Source organism: Eublepharis macularius, chromosome 9, assembly GCF_028583425.1.
Source record: "Eublepharis macularius isolate TG4126 chromosome 9, MPM_Emac_v1.0, whole genome shotgun sequence".
Taxonomy (NCBI): Eukaryota; Metazoa; Chordata; class Lepidosauria; order Squamata; family Eublepharidae; genus Eublepharis; species Eublepharis macularius.
The window spans coordinates 23173692-23193084 of NC_072798.1; the positions used below are offsets into that span (position 1 = coordinate 23173692).

At 45.0% G+C, this 19393-nt stretch overlaps 1 protein-coding gene across 1 annotated transcript in view; it reads right to left on the reverse strand.

Moving 5' to 3' along the window:
* Positions 1 to 2225: 2225 nt before the first annotated feature.
* TMTC1 (transmembrane O-mannosyltransferase targeting cadherins 1) overlaps positions 2226 to 19393 on the reverse strand; it is a 178159-nt gene continuing 160991 nt past the window's right edge. Inside the window, exons 15-20 of the mRNA XM_054989117.1 lie at positions 13315 to 13450; positions 12714 to 12858; positions 11658 to 11795; positions 7077 to 7199; positions 5187 to 5264; positions 2226 to 4297 (exon numbers count right to left, since the gene is read on the reverse strand). Of these exons, the coding sequence (XP_054845092.1) occupies positions 4163 to 4297; positions 5187 to 5264; positions 7077 to 7199; positions 11658 to 11795; positions 12714 to 12858; positions 13315 to 13450 (755 nt within the window). The 3' untranslated portion in view covers positions 2226 to 4162. The remainder of the gene's footprint in view (positions 4298 to 5186; positions 5265 to 7076; positions 7200 to 11657; positions 11796 to 12713; positions 12859 to 13314; positions 13451 to 19393) is intronic.

Below are 19393 nucleotides of genomic sequence, written 5' to 3' on the forward strand. Positions count from 1 at the left end.
CCCTCCAATACGGTATGTTTAGGTTTCAAAGTGATATCAAGAAAGACCCAAGGAAAAATATCTCTCTAGAGGAAAAGCCGCTAAGGAATTGTTTCTGTTAATAGATATTTTTAATGCTTGATAATGGATATATTCTGTGTTTGAGGCACTGCAGCGCTCCACAGATTATGGCCCAGATGCAGCGGAAGTTACGCATTAATAGGTTCATCCTATCCAGAGTTACATACTTCAAGGTTTATTGATGTCAATGGACTCAGAAGAATCTCACTCTTCACTGTAAGTCTCATTAAAAACAAGGGGATTTCAGTTATCCACAGTCAAGTTCGTATTTTCAATGGGACATAGCCTACGACTAAGGCTGGTATTGCCCTGACCTGGATAGCCCAGGCGAGCCTGATCTTGTCAGATTTCAGAAGCTAAACAGGGTCAGCCTTGGTTAGTAACTGGATATCTCCAAGGAAGACCAGGATTGCAGAGGCAGGCAATGGCAAACCACTCTGTTAGTCTCTTGCCAGGGGTTGCCATAAGTCAGCTATGACTTGAAGGTGCTCTCTACCACCAAGGGTGATATCACATCACATGTGTATTTTAAAGGGCTTTAATTATCAATCAGGAATTCATCATTGTTTCACTTCCTCTGAATTCATGACATGCTTTCCCTATTTTAAATCCCGTTCTTATACCTAAAACTAGGACAGGAGAATACTCCGTCCAGCTTCCAGCACGTTGATCTAATTGTCCTGCCACTGGACTGAGAAGCAATCCCTCAGATATCCTTCTAGCAAGTGTATATTCTTTGCAAAAGAACTTTTAAAAGAAATGCAGATGAGACAATGGACCTTCGTCACAAATTCATTAACTTTATACTCAAACCAAGGCCAATGTTTAACAGATAGTAAATGGTTTTTATTCAGATTTTTGTATTAACCTATGCAGAACATGCAGGGTGGTGGGATGTATCTAAGGAGTTAGCACATCCTTGGATTAGAGCCAAGGAAGGGATAATTCAGATGACGTATTTACACCTGTTTTCTTTTATTGGTGCTTGATCACCTCACTTTGATAACATTTTAGATTTGTGAAGTAGTTTATAATCCTACTGCATTTGCATTCACAACCACTCTATGAAATATGCAACCATCATACCCATTTAGCAAATGCACCCAAGAACAGATTTCCCAGTTCTAAATCCACTGGGTTACACTTAGAGAAATCTCAAGCCGGCCAATTTAGAAGTCAGTCCCATTTTATTTAGTGAGGTTAACTCCCAAGAAAATGCTGTTTGGATTGCAGCTACTGGCTCATAACTATTAAGGCCACTCAGGATCTTAAGATCTGCATCTTTAGTACTTTTACCAAATGGTAGTATGTATCATTCTGTCAAGTGTTGAGAAGCATTTTTATTGCTCCCCAGCTTCCCCAAATGTCTGATCAAGTGTGGAATTGCAGGAAAATATTCCTCAATGCTTGCAAGGTCAATATAACCATAGGATTGCTATGAAGTGGACACATGGATTGTGGATTTTATGCTTTGTGATTTTTATCTCCTTCGTTAACTGCTTTTAATGGTTTTTACTTATACTCCAATGGTTTTTACTAATACACATTTAGGATGCTAATATTTGTATGGGTTTTTTTCTTATGGTTATTACTATTTCAACCGAGTGTTCTAAGCCACCTCAAGAATATTTTATTGACAGAATGTGGTAAGACTGTTTTTAAATGAGTAATTTAAAAAACTGTAAGCTACCAATTCCCTGACCTGGTTAGCTAGACCAGTCTTGTCAGATATCAGAAGCTAAGCAGGATCAACTCTAGTTTGTATTTGGATGGGAGACCCCCACAGAAGTTGAGAGTTTCTACATAGAGACAGGCAATGGCAAGCCACCTTTGAATGTCTCTTGCCTTGAAAATCCTATGGAGTCGCCATAATTTGGTTATGATGGCCCAAAAAAAAACGCTACGCAGGGCTTTTTTTCAGCTGGAACGCAGTGGAACGGAGTTCCGGAACCTCTTGAAAATGGTCACATGGCTGGTGGCCCTGCCCCCTGATCTCCAGACAGAGGGGAGTTGAGATTGCCCTCCACACCGAGCGGCGCGGAGGGCAATCTCAACTCCCCTCTGTCTGGAGATCAGGGGGCGGGCCCACTAGCCATGTGACCATTTTCTCCAAGGGCAACCCACTGAGTTCCACCACCTCTTTTCCCAGAAAAAAAGCCCTGGCGCTACCAATTAGTGAATGGTCATCTGTATCCCCCAATTTGACAGGGATTGTAAAATATAGCACAAGCAGTCTTCTGTGGGGCCAATTTGTAGTAAGAGGTAGGAATGTGTTGGGTTACAGAGCACTGCTGCCTATTTCCTTGTTATGCTTACTGGAGCCCAGGGTTGGGCATTCATTTGCTCAGAGTCTTGGCAGTCTTGTTCATATGACCCAATGGGCAACGGCTTTGTGATGAAGGGCTTCTTCATCTTATCATCAAGAGCCTATGGAATCCTCATTTTAGCACGGAGTAAACAGAGCAGGTGCAAGAGTCAAGGGGGGATGAATCTACTTCCCGCTCAAGGGCATCCAATGGCTTCACAAATATCCACAGCATTCACATACATTCCTCTCCTCTGTGGTTGCCACCTTCTCTAGCTTCATAAAAATAAAAGCAACAGCCACAAGTTACATTACATTTCGGGTCGGAAAAGATGTCATCTCGGCTCTTACACACAGAGAGAGATAAAAGTGATATATAGATATATATATAGCATTTTATTATGATAAATAAATAATTCTCGCACACACGCAAAAATAAAAACGCCCAACCCTGTATGATATGAATTCTCTTCTGTCACATATTTCCATATTCTTTATCAAATGAGAGATGTGGAATTGTTGCATGAAAAAATAGACTTTTCAAAAAATCTTGGGTCTCCACCCTGAATCTTGCAAACAAACCAATCGCAAACCTCTGTGGTCAGTTAAAACTTCTCCGGGACTTCTGCCAAGCTTCAAAGGCCCATTCAGAGGACTTCTGGGCACGCAGTGGGCATTCTGGCAGCGGGCATTCTGACGCTCTCCTTCCTGCAGCAGCTCCCAGTGCCAACTGGCAAACTGCCCTCACACTCCAGGAGACCATCAGAATCAGACTCTGACCCAACAGAAGGTTCTGCCGTTGGAAAAGGAAGCTGGGGTGTGTGCGCGTGCGCGCGCGCACATGAAGGAGCTTGCATGCACACATGCCTGGGTGTGGGGGGTTATCTTTGGATCACAGCTGTTATATATTTTGACCAACTTAAATTATTTTCCAGGAGCAGCTGCAATCTTTAATGTCACAAATACAAGGAGAACTGTTTAGCTGTTTTTGGAACTGGCTCCCCACCCCGCCCAATCCATTTAACTCTCTACAGAAACCCACTGTTCCGGTGGAGAAAAGCAAACCTAGCTATCTTCTGTTGTGAGATCTTGAACGTAAACTGTCACACACACAAAAAATGACCTTCCTGATGAGAGACATCTCTTCTGAAATCTCTCTTAAGGATCAAAACGTTCAGCTGAAAAGCAGCGGCACCTGGCTCTTCCTTGGATGACAGCTGATTACATCTAAGGAATTACTTCCAGAATCCCCAAGAGGGCCTTGAAGATGGCTACTGTCTCCTTCACTGTAGCCATCACAGCTTCCTCCCATGTTTCCCTGGCTGACTGCTGCCACAGTCTTCTGGAGTGATGGGCCTGTTTCCAGGAGCCGTCTAAAGTAAAGGACTTCTTTTAGCAAGCCCGTGTAATGGACTCCATACACCCCGTACCCGGTCTGTGCTGTAACAGACCATCATCTTGCTTCCCGCACCATGATTCTGTGCTTGATATTTTTAATGAGAGCTGCCCATTTCCTTATGCATCTCCCACACTGAGTATTTAATGGACCTAGAATGAAGCATCCCCAAACACAGATCTAGGTGAACATGAAGCTGTCACCCATTCTACAACACGTTCAGAGAGAAACAGCAGGACCTAAGGAGCGCGATGAATCAAGGTGGCTTCCAACCCATTTATGGTCCCTCTGATTCTGGATCACCGCCACACCTCTCTTCAGGCTGCTTCTTTGTGGGAAAAGGTAGAGCTTTCTGCCGCATTCTCTCATCACCAGGAAGTGTACGTTCATCGTCTTGTCCCTTATCCTCTTTCTCGAACTTCCTGCAGCCTTTTCTCTAAGCGATCCAGTTTAGCCAGATTCTCTTTCAGCAGCTTGCTGTTGGGAACCAGCTGTAAAGCTTTCTCATAATAGCCACGGGCCATGATGTAGTTACCCTGCAAAAAAGAGGGCAGCAGGAAGATTCTGTGGCATGTTCTCTTCTGGTGGAACATCACTGCCTGTTCTATAAATCTCTCATTAAGTAAAACACTGCTGGAACCCCTAATGCCTAGTTAGTGCCTAAATGGGACATCTCGTGACAGCCTGATGTATATTAGCCCCAAGTTCCAGTATGGACAAAAGGCAAGATATAAATAAGTCCAATGCTAATGAAATGCTAAACATGACCATTCTTAGCTCATCAATGTTTGTGGACTTCTCTCAGCATTTTCTCCCTGTGATACTTCTATTCCCTTTAATTTTGGTGAAGTAATCTTCCATACATGTGTAAGTTTTGGAAATGCACAGAAATCTTTCTCAGGTGGATGTACGAGGCCAAAGAGGGTGAAAAAAGCTAGCTGTTCTGACACACTAGTCAACTGTTTGTACACGATTTTTTCAGCAGGTCCAAATAAAAGGCATTCGCTCTTTTTAGGGGACCAAAATGGCCGCCAAGTTTTTGTTTTTAGACTCCCAGAAGCAGTCGACTTAATGTCAATTGTTGCTACTGTGGCTTTCACCTACAGCCTTTCCCATAACCCTGGGTCAGATGGCTCTGAGGTGCTCTCTGCCCCTTCTCCCCTACTAAAAGAGTGTGACAGGGCTTTTTTTCGCTGGAACGCGGTGGAACGGAGTTCCGGAACCTCATGAAAATGGTCACATGGCTGGTGGTCCTGCCCCCTGATCTCCAGACAGAGGGGAGTTTAGATTAACTCTAAACTCCCCTCTGTCTGGAGATCAGGGGGCAGGACCACCAGCCATGTGACCATTTTCTCCGAGGGCAACCCACTGAGTTCCACCACCTCTTTCCCCAGAAAAAAAGCCCTGGTGTGTGAATCTTCTTACCTTGATATGTTCAATCCCTCCCATGTTCATCCAGGCTTGTGCTTGCTCTGGGTTGAATTCTACAGCCACTTTATAGCTCTAAATTAAGTAAAGATTTTAAAAGTTAGAGCGGCTGTATCTGGAGTGCAAATCTTAATGAAGAGGTCAGAGTCACACCACTGACATGTGTCTCTAAAATAGAAGCACTAATGTTTGCATGTAGAACGGCATGATTTTTTTTTAACATGCTCAAGATGCAAGAGTTATGGATGGTTTCCCTGCAAAAGTGTGTGTGGGGGGAGAAAGCAAACCAAATTTTGTGAAAGTACTCAACTGATGAGGGAATCTATTCCTATTTAGAGAGCTCAAGGGCAAACCAAACTTTTGGGGAAACCCTACAACAAAACACACCGTTGCTGCTGAAATCAAAAGCTATGCATCTAGACCACCACCATTCTTTGCAGCTCACAGCTCAGATTGGATGCATGCTTGAAGTCTGCAGACATTTTATAAGTAAAAAATGAATAAAGTGATTCCCAAGTTGTTCTTTCCCCTACAGGCATCTCTGTTACAGGGTGCCCTCCCTGCCTACGGTTGCCACTTGCCTGGAAGAAAAAAAAATCCTTTCCCTAATACAGGCTTAAAGGGATGTTATTTAGCTCTATGCCATGAAAAGCTTCCGTTGCCCATTGTTACACAGCAAGCCTCTATTAAAAGGACAGGGTATTTTTGTCCAGGCCTGTTGGCAACCCTATTCCTGCCCCCTACTTGTGTATTTAGATATTTATACCCCTGCTTTTCTCCCTGATGGGGACCCAACAATCACCCTTTGAGATAGGTTAGGCTATGAGAGAGTCACGGCTCAAGGTCACTGAGCGAGTTTCCATGGCAGAATGGAGGGGTTTTAACTAAATCCTGGTCCAACACTCTAAACACTTTGCTGTCTCTCTGTACTATGTTTACTAGATATGCTAATCCAACAACAGTAAAGAGCTCTGCTTGCACAGGGGAGGTAGGATTGCATGACATTTGGGGCCTCCTTCAGCTACTCTACAAGAAGCATTCCCAAATTCAAAGTAATTCCATCAAAGAAACTGAGTCTGTCCTTTGTCAGAAGTTGGATGGTGGTCCAGGCTCCTGAAACCACAAAAGCATTCAAGTGGCGGAGATTCTATGCTGGCAAAACCCACAGGCGTGGCTTGACGTGGCTTGTCTTACTACAAGGCTACACGTTGATTTCTGTAGGCGTACGCTACGAAGACTACCATCCATAGTACTATTGATAATAGTGGTGCATTCTAGAGACTGTGGGATATTAATATTACACTGTGGCATGTTTATTTGAATGTGAACTTAAAAGCGGATTGTTGCCAGCGTACGCGGCGGAGACTGATACCTAAAATTCTCTGGATCTATCACTGAATGCCTGCGTGCATTCCGGAAAGTATATTAAACTGTCTGTACTTTTCCACCAGTTGGATATGTTAACAATTGGACTAATTGAGATTATTGACTGTTAGCACTGAAGCACTTTTTTGCACTTTATATGAATTATTAAAAGCTTGATATTTTGTATATATTGTTTACTCCGGATAGCTGGTTTGTATGTGGGGATAATAATGGCATACTTTGTAAACCGCTCTGAGTGGGCATTAAGTTGACTGGAAGGGTGGTATATAAATCAAATGTTGTTGTTATAAGCTAAAAGTAATTCAGATACAACAGGAGAAGGAAGACTGAATTTCTGTATTGCCCTCTCCATTGGGGTAGCCCACTACTGCAGGATTTCTCAGCTACGTCTTGTGTTAATTTGAATAAAAACCAAGCCAGTTCCAGTGTACTGTGTTCTGTTTTATTAAATAAGTGGTCTATGTGTAGCGATGAGATTTACAAATTGTTATGTTTCATTACCTCAAAAGCCTTGTCCAAGTGATTTTGCTCTCTTAGCTGGTTTCCTTTTGTGAAGAAGAGTTCAGATATGACTTTGGGATCCTTTGGTTTCAGCTGTAGAGCTTTATCTATGGCTTCAAGGGCCTGCATGCAGACAAAGCACAAAACACACACACACACACACAGAGCAATAAAAGTGGTTTGTCTAGAAATTCCAAAACATTTCTGATGGGGTGATTCACCCATGTGTTTTAGATGTACACTTAAGATTCTTATATGGGCCCACCTATGTGATGAGTGAATGAGACAAACAGAAATAAAGGCATTTTTGAAATATCTATCAAGGTAATTTTACTGAAGGGTGACACACTCATTAACAGTTTTTCCCCCATCTGGATAGAAATCAGAATTATATTGTCTACACCCTGTTCTCAATACAGTCCAAATGTCATCATTCAAGGAGGTAATGTACATCTGGCACTTACTCCGATTGCTTCACAAACGCTCTCAGAAAACAGCCACGACTGGCTGCAGTCAATTCTGTGACATAATCTAAGGAAAGCCCCTAAATTTCACGGTTAACAGAAGGGAAAATGTTGGTAGGTGAACCAAGATTTATACAATATTTTTCCTTATGAATTACATATCAAGATTAGCATAACCAAAAAGAATAACATAAATGAAAACAAAGAACTGCAGCAAACTGGGCCCAAAGGGGTGATTTAGCAAAAAAGGCTCAGTGAGACAGAGAGAGACGCTTTTTGGTTACTGCTGTCTCATCAGAACACATAAAGATGTCAGATAATTGTAACATATATACATAATTCTATTTAGCATGGGGCTTCTTGACAAGGTGGTTCCTTATAACCTAAGAGGAGGAGGATACAAATTTGAGGAAAGAGGCACCCTTGAGACTCCTGCTTTGAGGTGCACGTGCTTTGGCACGTGCTGTATGGAGCAGTGACGCTTTTCCAAGCTACAAATATGGACAGTTTGGGCCATATCCTTACACCTCAGTTCACCACGTGCCACTATACCTTGTACCCCTCAGAACCTCCTTCTGAGGTGGTCAACTAATTACAAACTCTGATGTTGTTTTGGACTGTTGTATGTTATAGACATTGCATTTTTTCTCTCTTCCTGCTGCACTTTTTGTTCTTCTATCTTCTTATTTTATTGTTTTAAAATTTTAAATAATTATTATTGCCATAAGCCACATTGCAGACAGTTATCTAGTGAAGGAAGGTATAGATATTATAAATAAATACATTTTAAAAGGGGGCAGAGAATTGGACTGAATTTAAAAGAAGGGCATAAAAACCTACTGAAAACAGAAGTCTTGAGATGCCTTGAAGACTAACCACTCCCCCCCCCCCCAAATAACTTTGCCGGATTAGAGCTCACTTCTTCAGATGCATGAGAGTATCTCCACGTATTGCATCTGAAGACGCAGGATGGTCTAGTCCACATAAATTAATGTGGCCCGCCCCTGCCCGAGGCACACTACTGCAGACGGGTAGCCACCAGCGGGTATGCTTGGCAGCCAGGTGGACGCATAAGTGCAGCGCAAGTCTCCACGCCAGCGCCAGAGGGGGCAGGGCATGGGGCGGGCCACAAGTCAGTCAGCTTTCAAATCTGCCCCAGCCTGGGAATGCCCCCTGCAGCAGCAGCAAGTTACACCATGAAAAAAGGGGGCATAGCCCATAGGCGCCCATTGAACAGGAAAACTCGGGCAACCCTCCCAGCACCCAGCCCCACCCAAGTGGCCCAAACAGGTCATAGGATGGCAACTACTATGGGGATCAATCCATGTGCGCTTCCGGGGTGGGCAAGTCCACCTCCCCGCACCCAATCAGCTGCCCACACACCCTACATAACCTCCAGCTGTGCGCTCATGAACTCAGGTAAGTGAGTGGCAGCCAAAGGCTCTGCCCAGCAGCCTCTTGCCGCAGGGACTTTGTGCATAAGGTGGGAGAGTGGGTACTCACAGTGGCAGGTCATGAGTGCACTGGAGCAACTTATCAGAAAATTGGGAGCAGTTTGCACTCGGTCAAGGGAAGAAGAGCAAAGTCCCGCTTGCAGATTATCTGATTCTGGAGTCCCAGATCAGGAAGGAGTGAGGGACCACTGACAGGTAAGAAAGAGCTGGAGCGGCGGCTAACCCAACTCGCTGATTTGTGCCAGCTGCCCCCCTCACCTGAACCCTGCCAAACAACAGCCTCTACAGGTGAAGTTCGCCATTGGGGGGGGGGCAGGTCAGCTGCAGTGGCTGCTTGCCAGAGACAGTTGCTCAGAAAATGGCTCTTCACGCAGCCATGGGGGGGGCACCTGCTACCCATTCGGGGGCTCTGTTCAGACTCCCTCAGCCGGGGCCCCTCCCGGCAGAGGAGGAAGAGCAGCTGCAGATCAGGTTGACAGGGTGTTTGTAACTCCCTGTTGGTTGATGGGAGGGTGCTCAGCCCCTTGACTTTCTCCCTCACAGGATAAGACCATTCTGATGCACAGCGCTTTCTCACCAGAGGGCCATGCATCATCTGGTTGCGGGCTGGACCTGTGATACTGGATCTGCCACAGCCGCTCCTACCCCTGGACACCCTCCTAGAATGTGGCAGACTGGGCTGGGGCTCGGACAGGGCTGGGTCTCTTGCCACACGTGTCTCTTTCCCTTGCAGGCAGGTCACAACTTGTCAGGGAGACCAATGAGCATGGCTGTTCCAGCCCCTGGTGATCCTCCGTGACTGCCATTCAGGTCCAGCCCAGGGAGCAGCTTCCCAAAGAAGCCAGCATCTCAACCTCTTCCCTGCGAGGGATGGATTTTGCAGCTTTGACTGCTCCGCAAACTGCCTTTGCTCCCTTTCCAGCTGAGGGACATTGGCGGGAAACACTATCAGAGAACCTCTTCACCTTTTCCAGTTTAATAAAATGTGTTGAAAAACAACAAACTGCCTGTCTGTTTTCTTTCTTCCTGACAATGACAGTAGCCCCCGCCCCAACTCCCCATAGGGATGTCCTTTCACACATCCCCGCAAATGTTTCCTGGCTCAGGGCTGGGATGGATGAGGTGGGCTCTGCTGCCAGAAGGAGCAGGTACCAGGTGGCGCCCGTCCAGCTTCCCTGCCCCCTTCCTCTCTCAATGTAACTTCAGGCAGTGGGGTGAGAATTGAAGTGTGGCCCATGAATGTCTGGCAGGGTGAGGGGAAGACTTTCATTCGCTGACAGACAGAGCTGCTGGCATCTGATAAGCCAGGCAGGTGACCGCTGCATGCGAGCAAAGGGGGAGGTTGCTGCTGGGAGATGGGGGATGTGGAGTGACATCTTGGGATCTCCGGGGCTCCTCCTCTGGGAGGATGGACCACCCTTCCTTTCACTGCTTGTGGAGGCAGGATGGACTTGACAATCTGGCGCGGGAAGGGAGTGGATGACAGCCCCCAGAGCAGTTTCTCTGCTCCCGCAGGCCATCAGTCCACTCTGCGGGGCATCACCCAAGGACAAGAGCATGGCTCTCGAGGTCCAACCCGCGTTCTCCTTGCATCTTTGTGATGCAGTGATGTGTTTAAATGGCGCTGCTGCAAGTCTGTGGGCGCTTTTCACTCCCATCTCCTCCAACGGGCCTTCTGGCTTCTTGTGTGGTTTCTAATGGGCATTCCTGTCACTCATTGAAGTACCTGCCCCCACACCTGCCTCTCCAGAGCCTGGGGGCTGATCCCAAGTGCTGCAGCCTGCGAGTGTGACCCTCACTGGGTCCTGCTGCCTTTCTGGTCCCACTTTCAGGGAGTGGGAACCTGTTTCTTGTAGGGGCAGCAGCGGTGGGGAGGATTTGCAGGCGCACAGAGCTGCAGCCACCGGTCTAGCCCTCATCAGAAATGGGGGCTGGACAGGTGAAAGGGTGGGTGCCCTATCTGCACCTTCAGTGTTACTTCTGCTCCCCACCCCCACCCCAGCAGGGATGCCTGTTCCCAGACAGAGGGGGTGTTGGTGGGCACCTCATTGGCTGTGCCGCTGCTCACCCCTCGCCTGCCTGTCAGGGGAGCGGTGCTGCCATTGGCTGGTGTGGGCGAGATTCTCAGGGGCACGGTGGGCAGGTGCTCTTGGTGGCGGCCTCGCCTTGCCGAACTCTGGCGCAGGTGCGGCTCTCCTGAAAAAGTCTATAGGGAGTGACTCAGACCTTAGGACTGGCCTGCCCATCTAGAATCTTTTGTGGGCTTATTTGTAAGCCTAAGAGAGCAAACCTAACAAGGTCGACTCAGAATTAAGTCTCATTTTATTCAATGGGACTTCCTTTCAGGAAAGTGTCATTGGGATTGCAGCCTAAAATACATATCAAACCAGCATATTCGATTTTGCCTTGAATGCAGTGCTCAGCTCACTGTATACGAGGATGGCATGTGTGCTCACCTTTAGGGGAGGGGAATGCCCAACTCTGAACTTCGCCTGTCCTCTAACTAGACGTTTCTGCTTTACCAATCTAGCCATAATACATTCCACAAAACATGCACAAACCACATGAAACACAACTTTTTGGAAACCCTTCAAGACATACAAAAGCTGCTCTCTGACTGAGTGCTTGGACCACGAGCTTTCCTGCCAGAGCAGCATCTGTACCTTGTTGTAGTTCTCCTGCTTGCTGTAGATGGCTGATAAGAGGCGGTAGCACTCCAGGCATTCAGCCTCTTCCGTCACAATATGATTGGTCATTTTTTCTGCATCCTTCGTCTGCCCCATCATTGCCAAAACCTGAGCCTATAAAAAGCAAACAATGAATAAAAGGCGCCCCAATTTTCCTGTTGAGCATTTGACTTCATCAAAGCAGGTAAGGAGGCCTGAGGCATACTTAAGACTGTAATATAGAAGATATTAAACTCACTGAATGCGATTATGATTCATACACCTTCTGTAAGCATCTCTGGCGGATTTCAGAAATGAAAATGGGAACCTGATTACATGAAACTGCCTTACTGAATCAGATACTTGATCCGTCAAGGCCAATACTGTCTCTGCAGACTGGCAGCAGCTCTCCCAGTCTCAGGTAAGGGTCTTTTGCATCACCGCCAACTTGAGCCTTTTAACAGGAGACGCCAGGGACTGAACCGGGGAACTCCTGCAGGCAAAGCAGAGGCTCTGCCACTGAGCCATGGTCCTTTTTCAGACTGAGTTTAAACATGTCCTCTGTCTTTTCTTCCTTATATAACCTTCACAGCCTGGCTTTGTCTAACGGGCAAAACAACAGGGGACAAAAGAAACCGCTAGCTTTTAAAATGTGAGCTATTTGCTTTTGGCCGGAGGCCTGAGATGCCCCCTCCCCCAATGCAGCTATCCTTTCCACTGAGCTAGAGTTTGACCTGTGGCTATCTTTCTGATGTGAGGTACAAAAGCAATCAGATTCAAGTCTTAAAAATGCAAGGACAAGCATGAAATGACAGGTGGCATCTGCAGCCATTGAGCACAGCCATAAAAAGATAATGGTCCTTAACTTGCACTGGCAAGTATGGTATTTCAGAACCTTTTGGTGACAGCAGCTTTCAAAGGAAAAAAATAGGCAGAGAGAGAGAGACGCGTATTTCACAAGGAGTCAGAGCTAGCAAAGTCACGCCTATCAAGCTTTGGAAAGCCTTGCTAAGATTGAAATGGTTTTTAGGATTGTTCCGCTCACACACTCACCAAGGCCAGCCGGGTCTCCCTGTTAGATGGCTGCAGGGCTGCGGCTTCCCTGTAAACCTTTAGTGCATCTTCGTAGCGCCCTGTGTTGTAATACAGCGCTCCGAGGGGAGACAGGATTTCAGCATTCCGTGCCACTTTCAGTGCCCTGAAGGACAGCAGCCAAAACAGAAAGAACTGGAGGTGAAAAAGCAAAGAGCATGAAAGTTAAGGCATCTGCTAAAGGACCTGACACAAAAGCAGTCATATGTGAGGCTTTTAACTGTTGAAAGGGGATCTCTCATGCCCTAATCAGCTCTCTGCTCTTTGCTCTGCTTTCGCCTTCCGTCACGCCTGCACGACTCCTTTCCTTGGCACATGCCCATCTTCTATTTTTGCTTCTCTAGCGCCTACAAAAATATCCTAAAATGTCAGCAAAAAAATTTCAAAGATGCTCCCAAATACAACAGATGATAAGAATGTGTAAAGCATAATTCATTCAGAGAACCACAACTTGCATTTTTCCTAGAATAAATCCAGAATTTGGAGGGGGGGCACTTTAACAAAAAGAGTTTCAGCCCTACAGAGGAGGGTTGCCAGACTTCTCTTTTCCTGTCTTCCTTACCGTTTGTACCAAGCCTCAGCATCCTTGTTTTGCCCCAATGAACGGTAAAGTCTGCCCAGGTTCACCATGGCCACGTGATGATTGGGGCTAAGCAGGATGGCCTTCTGGTAGTGGGAAACTGCAACCGCTGGAGATCCTGCAAAAGAGGGACTGGTTATGACTGCCCTCGACATGATCAGCAAAGCTATTATGAGATTTACCCAGGAAAGCACACTGAGGATTGCACATGAAAGCCTCAACTTCTTTAACAAAAACAAAACAGCAAGAAAAATCAAAAAGAGTCCAGTAGCACCTTTAAGACTAACCAACTTTATTGTAGCATAAGCTTTCGAGAATCACAGTTCTACTAAATGATCTGGGACCAGGGGTTCATATGAGCCTACTGAACACTTAGTGATCCTCAGGGGCTTGGTCTGCATGCCCCCACTGGTAAACAGCATCTCTTTGGTAGTATTACCAGGGTTATGAAATAAGTTATCTGAGTGTGTTATGTGCCATTAAACCGCCTCCGACCTTTGGCGACCCTATGAATAAAAGACCTCCAAAGCTTCCTATCATTAAGAGACTTGCTCGGATTTCCAAAACTGGAGGACGTACCTTCTTTTATTGAGTCAAGCCATCGCATTTTGGGTCTTCCTCTTCTCCTAATGCCTTCCACTTTTCCTAGCATTATTGACTTTTCCAGAAAATCTTGTCTTCTCATGATGTGACCAAAGTACGACAGCCTCAGTTTTATCATTTTAGCTTCTAGGAAGAATTCAGGCTTAATTTGTTCTAGAACTCATTTATTAGTCTTTTACCTTTTCTAGGGAATGCAATTATGGCCCCTCGGTGCTGGCATTAAGGAGGTAAATGAAAAAGGTGGTATTAGTTTTGTCGTGATTAGAACTCATTCCCGAGGTTACTTTTTTGCCAATCTGTTGCTGAGTTTTTTTGCTTGATTGTTTTTGGGTGTGATGGTTGTCGATGTTGTATTTGCTATTTGAACGGAGGGTAACTGCTTTGCAGACCCAGCTAAAGTCAAAAAAGTGGGATTAAAATGTTTCATGCAAATAAGCAAAATATAAATACTGAATCTGGTTTGACAAACCTTGTTTATCCCACACTCGTACAGGAACACACAAAGCTTCCCCCACAGCAGCCAGTATAGCCCTCCTAAACCAGATGCTGGATGGGCAGCACTGTAGGCAGCGTTGTGGCCGTGCCATTGCCACGAAAGCCTGCTGTGCAAGAGATCCATGATAGGATCTCCTGGGGCTTTCACTAACTTTCAAAAGCAGCAGCAGAGGTAACATTTCAATCAGGATCATAGCACTGGGGAGTATTCTCCCCTACATACATTCAATTATTTCCCAGTAAAAATTCCCCCCCCACACCTAGGGGGAAAGCTGCTATTATCCATATTGTACCTGCTTTTCCCATAATAATTTAGCAGTCAAAGAGATTTCTATTGGATTAATTGTGCAGAGTGGAAGGATTAACTTACACTGCCCTTGTGCCACGACTCCAGTGGCTTAATATTGCAGAAAATGTCAGGAGAACCTATTGAGGATCTTCTACATAAACATGCAGCTTGGCTTTAAGGAAAGAGCCATCCAGGTTCCTCCCCTTTCCCCCTTTGCTGCTGAGTTTTGCTGGATTGTTTTTGGTATAATGATTGATGTTTGCATTTACAATACAAATTCTACAAATTTTTCACAAATCCACAGCTTCTAGGCTACACCCTGAGAAAAATAGAATGAGATCTTTGAGTGGAAAAGGGGTAGGGACCACTGAAGAAAACAAGCAAAACCACACACTCAACAGTGTTGCAGTACAGATGCTCCATGGTAGGGGAGGGGATGGATTTGTCAGGTCTAGGGAACATTCCTACATGCTGCTTTACTTGTGCAGGAGAAGCAAAATAGCACCCAGAGACTGACCTTTTTAAAAAAAGAAATCATAATCAGTTGTTTCAGCACAAGAAAAAGCGGTGGCTTCAAAAGCAGTGTTAAGCATCCATATGTGAGCAAGAACACTGGGAAGAGGGATCTATAACGGAGAATGCTGAGATAATGGCAAAGTGCATGAAAAAAATACAATGGGCAGGGACTGCCTGTGTGCTTTAACCGCGATGAGCTTTGCATAACGAATGGATGGATTCTACTTGGTTTTGTTGTCGTTCAGAGATATGGCAGAAAAGGAATGTATTGGTCAATGCAGAAAAAAATTAAAGTGGAAGCCTCAATATTATGCATTTTTATTGATGCATTTATTGGCTATTTTATTCGGTGGTTTTGTTGCTTTTTATTTTACTTAGATCAGTTTGTTTCTTTTTTATTATTCAGTTCTGCTTGGTTCTGCCATCGCGGCATACTAATGCTTTAAATAAACAAAACTTCTCTTTGTGTGCCACTATGCAACGCTTATGTGACAAACTTCTCTCCATGTATAAGCTATCACATTCCCTTTTATTCTTCTCCTTCCTGGTTTCTCCTTGCTGTCAATTACAGTAAATGATACCAGGTCAGACAGCTCATATTATATATGGCAGCTTCAGATAGATACTTGTAACGAGAGCCAGTATGGTGTAGTGGTTGGTACTGGACTAGGATCTGGGAGACCCAGATTAGAATCCCTGCTCTGCAATGGAAGCTTGCTGGGAGAGCTTGGGCAGCCACACACTCTCAGCCTAACCAACCTCACAGGGATGTTGCGAGGATAAAACAGAGGAGAGGAGAATGATATAAGCCACTCTGGGTCCCTACTGGGGAGAAAGGCATGGTATAAATGAAGAAAATAAATATTTAAATCCCTGCTCAACCATGAAGCTAATGATGCAACCTTGGACCAGTCATTAGTTCCTGGCCTAGCCTATCCCAGTTGTTTTGTGATGATAAAAAGAGATCAGCCCCCAGTGTGCTAGCCCAAGCTTCCTAGGAGGAAAACAAGATCATCACACAATCAGTCTTCGGCACAGGTGATATCTGATTCTTTCTGCCCAATGGACCACACTCGCACCTCTTAAATAGTCCTGTACTGCAACTATTTTTCTATGTTACCACAGGGTGGAGCTACTTGACTGTATTTGCCATGAGCAAGATGTGACAGATGAGATTTTTGGGAAATTTATTATAGGGGAGGGAGGGGGAGAGAGAGAGAGAGAGAGAGAGAGAGTATGCTGTGTGTAAACTGATTAAACAGAATCATTCATAGGTGTCTTTGCATTAAAAACAACAACAAATGTGTTGATGTTAATTTCTTCCTGAAGAAAAGTGACAGATTGCTAGCCTTGAGAAGCAAGCAGCTATTTAAGATAAATTTTGTACATGAATCCACTGCCTGTCACATGGAAACATCTCCCACAGCAGAACGCATACATAATCTGTGTATAAAATGCAAATAAACATGTCAAGGTTAAAAATAACCAAAGTTTAGGAGTAACACAGTGGGGGGAGAAATTCTTGCGGAGCCGTTAGCTTCATTTCATTATAAACTTCCAGCCATTTCACTTTAACTTACAGCAGCAGAGTTTTGCTATCCAAGACACGCAGACTATATTTTATTCATTGTAAGATCAAGGCTAGATTACTGCAACGTTTTTTGCATGGGGCCTGCCCTTAAAGTATGTCCAGAAGCTGTAACTGATAGAAAGCACAGTGACTTCCAGGTAAGATTACAGGGAATGCATTTCCAGCAACAGAAGTCAACCATTTGTTTTGGTTTCCCATAGTTCTCATGATACTATTCAATGGTCAGGTTTTGATCTACAAATCCCTAAATGCCTTGGGTCACAAGCACCTGATAAATCATGTACCTTATGCCCTTTCACAAGCTCTGAAGGTTGATTGCAGGAGAAAGCAAGATAATGTACTTTTAATTCCTACTTTAAGTCATTTCTATGGGACCCCCTCTAACCCCCCTAGCATGGCCAGTGGCCTAATTTTCACATGTATAAATGGATTGGAAGGACCTGAATTCAAATTCCTGCACAGGCATGTAATAAAGTCTGCTATGAGAATTTTCCTGATCCCACAGATAACATTATTGCTGGAAGCATAATCATAATTTACATGGATTAATCTGGCACTTGGGAGGGAATTCTTCATGAAAGGCAGATGATCCGCATTTCAAGTAGTATTACACAACAGTGAAATAAGGAGACACTCAGTTTAAGAACCAGCATGATATAGTGGTTAAGAGTGCTGGATTAGAATCTGAGAGACTCAAAGGTTTGAATCCCTAATTCTGCCATGGAAGCTCACAGGGTGAGCTTTGGGCCAATCTGTTCCTCTCAGCCTAATTTGGTCGGTTGTTGTGAAGATAAAATAGAAGAGGGGAGAACAATGTTATAAGTAGCTTGGCATCCCCCTTTGGGAGAAGTATGGTGCATAAAGTGCACCTGGAAGCTGCCCTGACCTGGATAGCCCAGGCAAGCCTGATTTCATCAGATCTGGAAGCTAAACAGGTTTGGCCTTGGTTAGCCACTGGATGGGAGAACACCAAGGAAGACAAGGGTCATTATGCAGAGGCAGCTAATGGCAATCCACCTCTGTGAGTCTCATGCCTTGGAAAACCCAGCCAGGGTTGCCATGAATAAGCTATGACTTGATGGTGCTTTCCTCCACCACCACCACCACACTTGGAAGCAATTTGCCACAGAGATCAGATAACACCAGAACGGGCTTTAGACCAGTCAGGAGTACTCTCTTGTCACTTCCATGTAACAAGAGAATGTATGGAATGGATCTCAAGAGCACCTCCACAGTTTTAGAATCAAACTTGAGCATTATCTGAAGTCATAGAATCATAGAGTTGGAAGGGGCCATACAGACCATCTAGTCCAACCCCCTGCCCAGTGCAGGATCAGCCTAAAGCATCTCTGACAAGTATTCATCCAGCCTCTTCTTGAAAACTGCCAGTGAGGGGGAGCTCACCACCTCCCTAGGCAGCTGATTCCACTTTTGAACTACTCTGACCGTGAAAAAGTTTTTCCTAATATCCAGTCGGTACCTTTGTGCAAGTAGTTTTAGCCCATTGCTTCGCGTCCTACCCTCTGCTGTCAACTGGAACAGCTCCCTGCCCTCCTCCAAATGACAGCCTTTCAAATATTTAAAGAGAGAAATCATGTCCCCCCTCAACCTCCTCTTCTCCAAACTAAACATCCCCAAGGCCCTCGGCCTTTCCTCGTAGGGCTCAGTCTCCAGACCCCTGATCATCCTCGTCGCTCTCCTCTGCACCCTCTCGATTTTGTCCACATCCTTTTTGAAGTGAGGCCTCCAGAACTGCACACAATACTCCAGGTGTGGCCTGACCAAGGCAGTATAGAGAGGGGCTATGACCTCCTGCGATTTCGATGCTTTGATACAACCCAGGATTGAATTAGCCTTTTTTGCCACCGCATCACACTGACTGCTCATATTCAGTTTACAGTCCACTCTTACCCCAAGATCCCTTTCACATATACTACTGCCCAGAAGTGTATCCCCCATCCAATATTTGTGCTTCTCATTTTTGTGGCCCAGATGTAATACTGTGCACTTGTCTTTGTTGAATTGCATACTATTCACAGCTGCCCACTTCTCCAGAGTATTCAGGTCTTGTTGAATTTTAATTCTATCTTCTTGGGTGTTTGCTACCGCTCCCAATTTGGTATCAATTTATCAAGTATGATAAAAGGTTTCTAAATGGGCTTGCATGAAGCCAGTGCTACGAGATTTTAAATTCAGTAGTCACAGTTTGGGATTTGGGGAGAAGTTTTATTGGAACATAGTTTATAGCTGCTTTTCTGTTTCTGGCATGTAAATTTTGTCAGGATGGAGTCAGATAACAACCCATTTTACAATAAATTAAGTTAATCCTGCTGTGGGTGACTATATGAGTTTTAAATTCTGTTTTACAAAGAAAGAAGCTAACTTTCACGATTGTATAGGAAACAAAGAAGCAGTCCTGAAACTATAGTAGTGGATTGCTGGATTCTGTAAAAACTTAGAAACCTGAGATTTATCCAGGCTTAGAACCCAGCGGAGACTAACTCTGGTTAACTCATACATCTGCTGGCATGAGTTCACCGGTAACTGCACTTTTTGTTCTGTGAAAG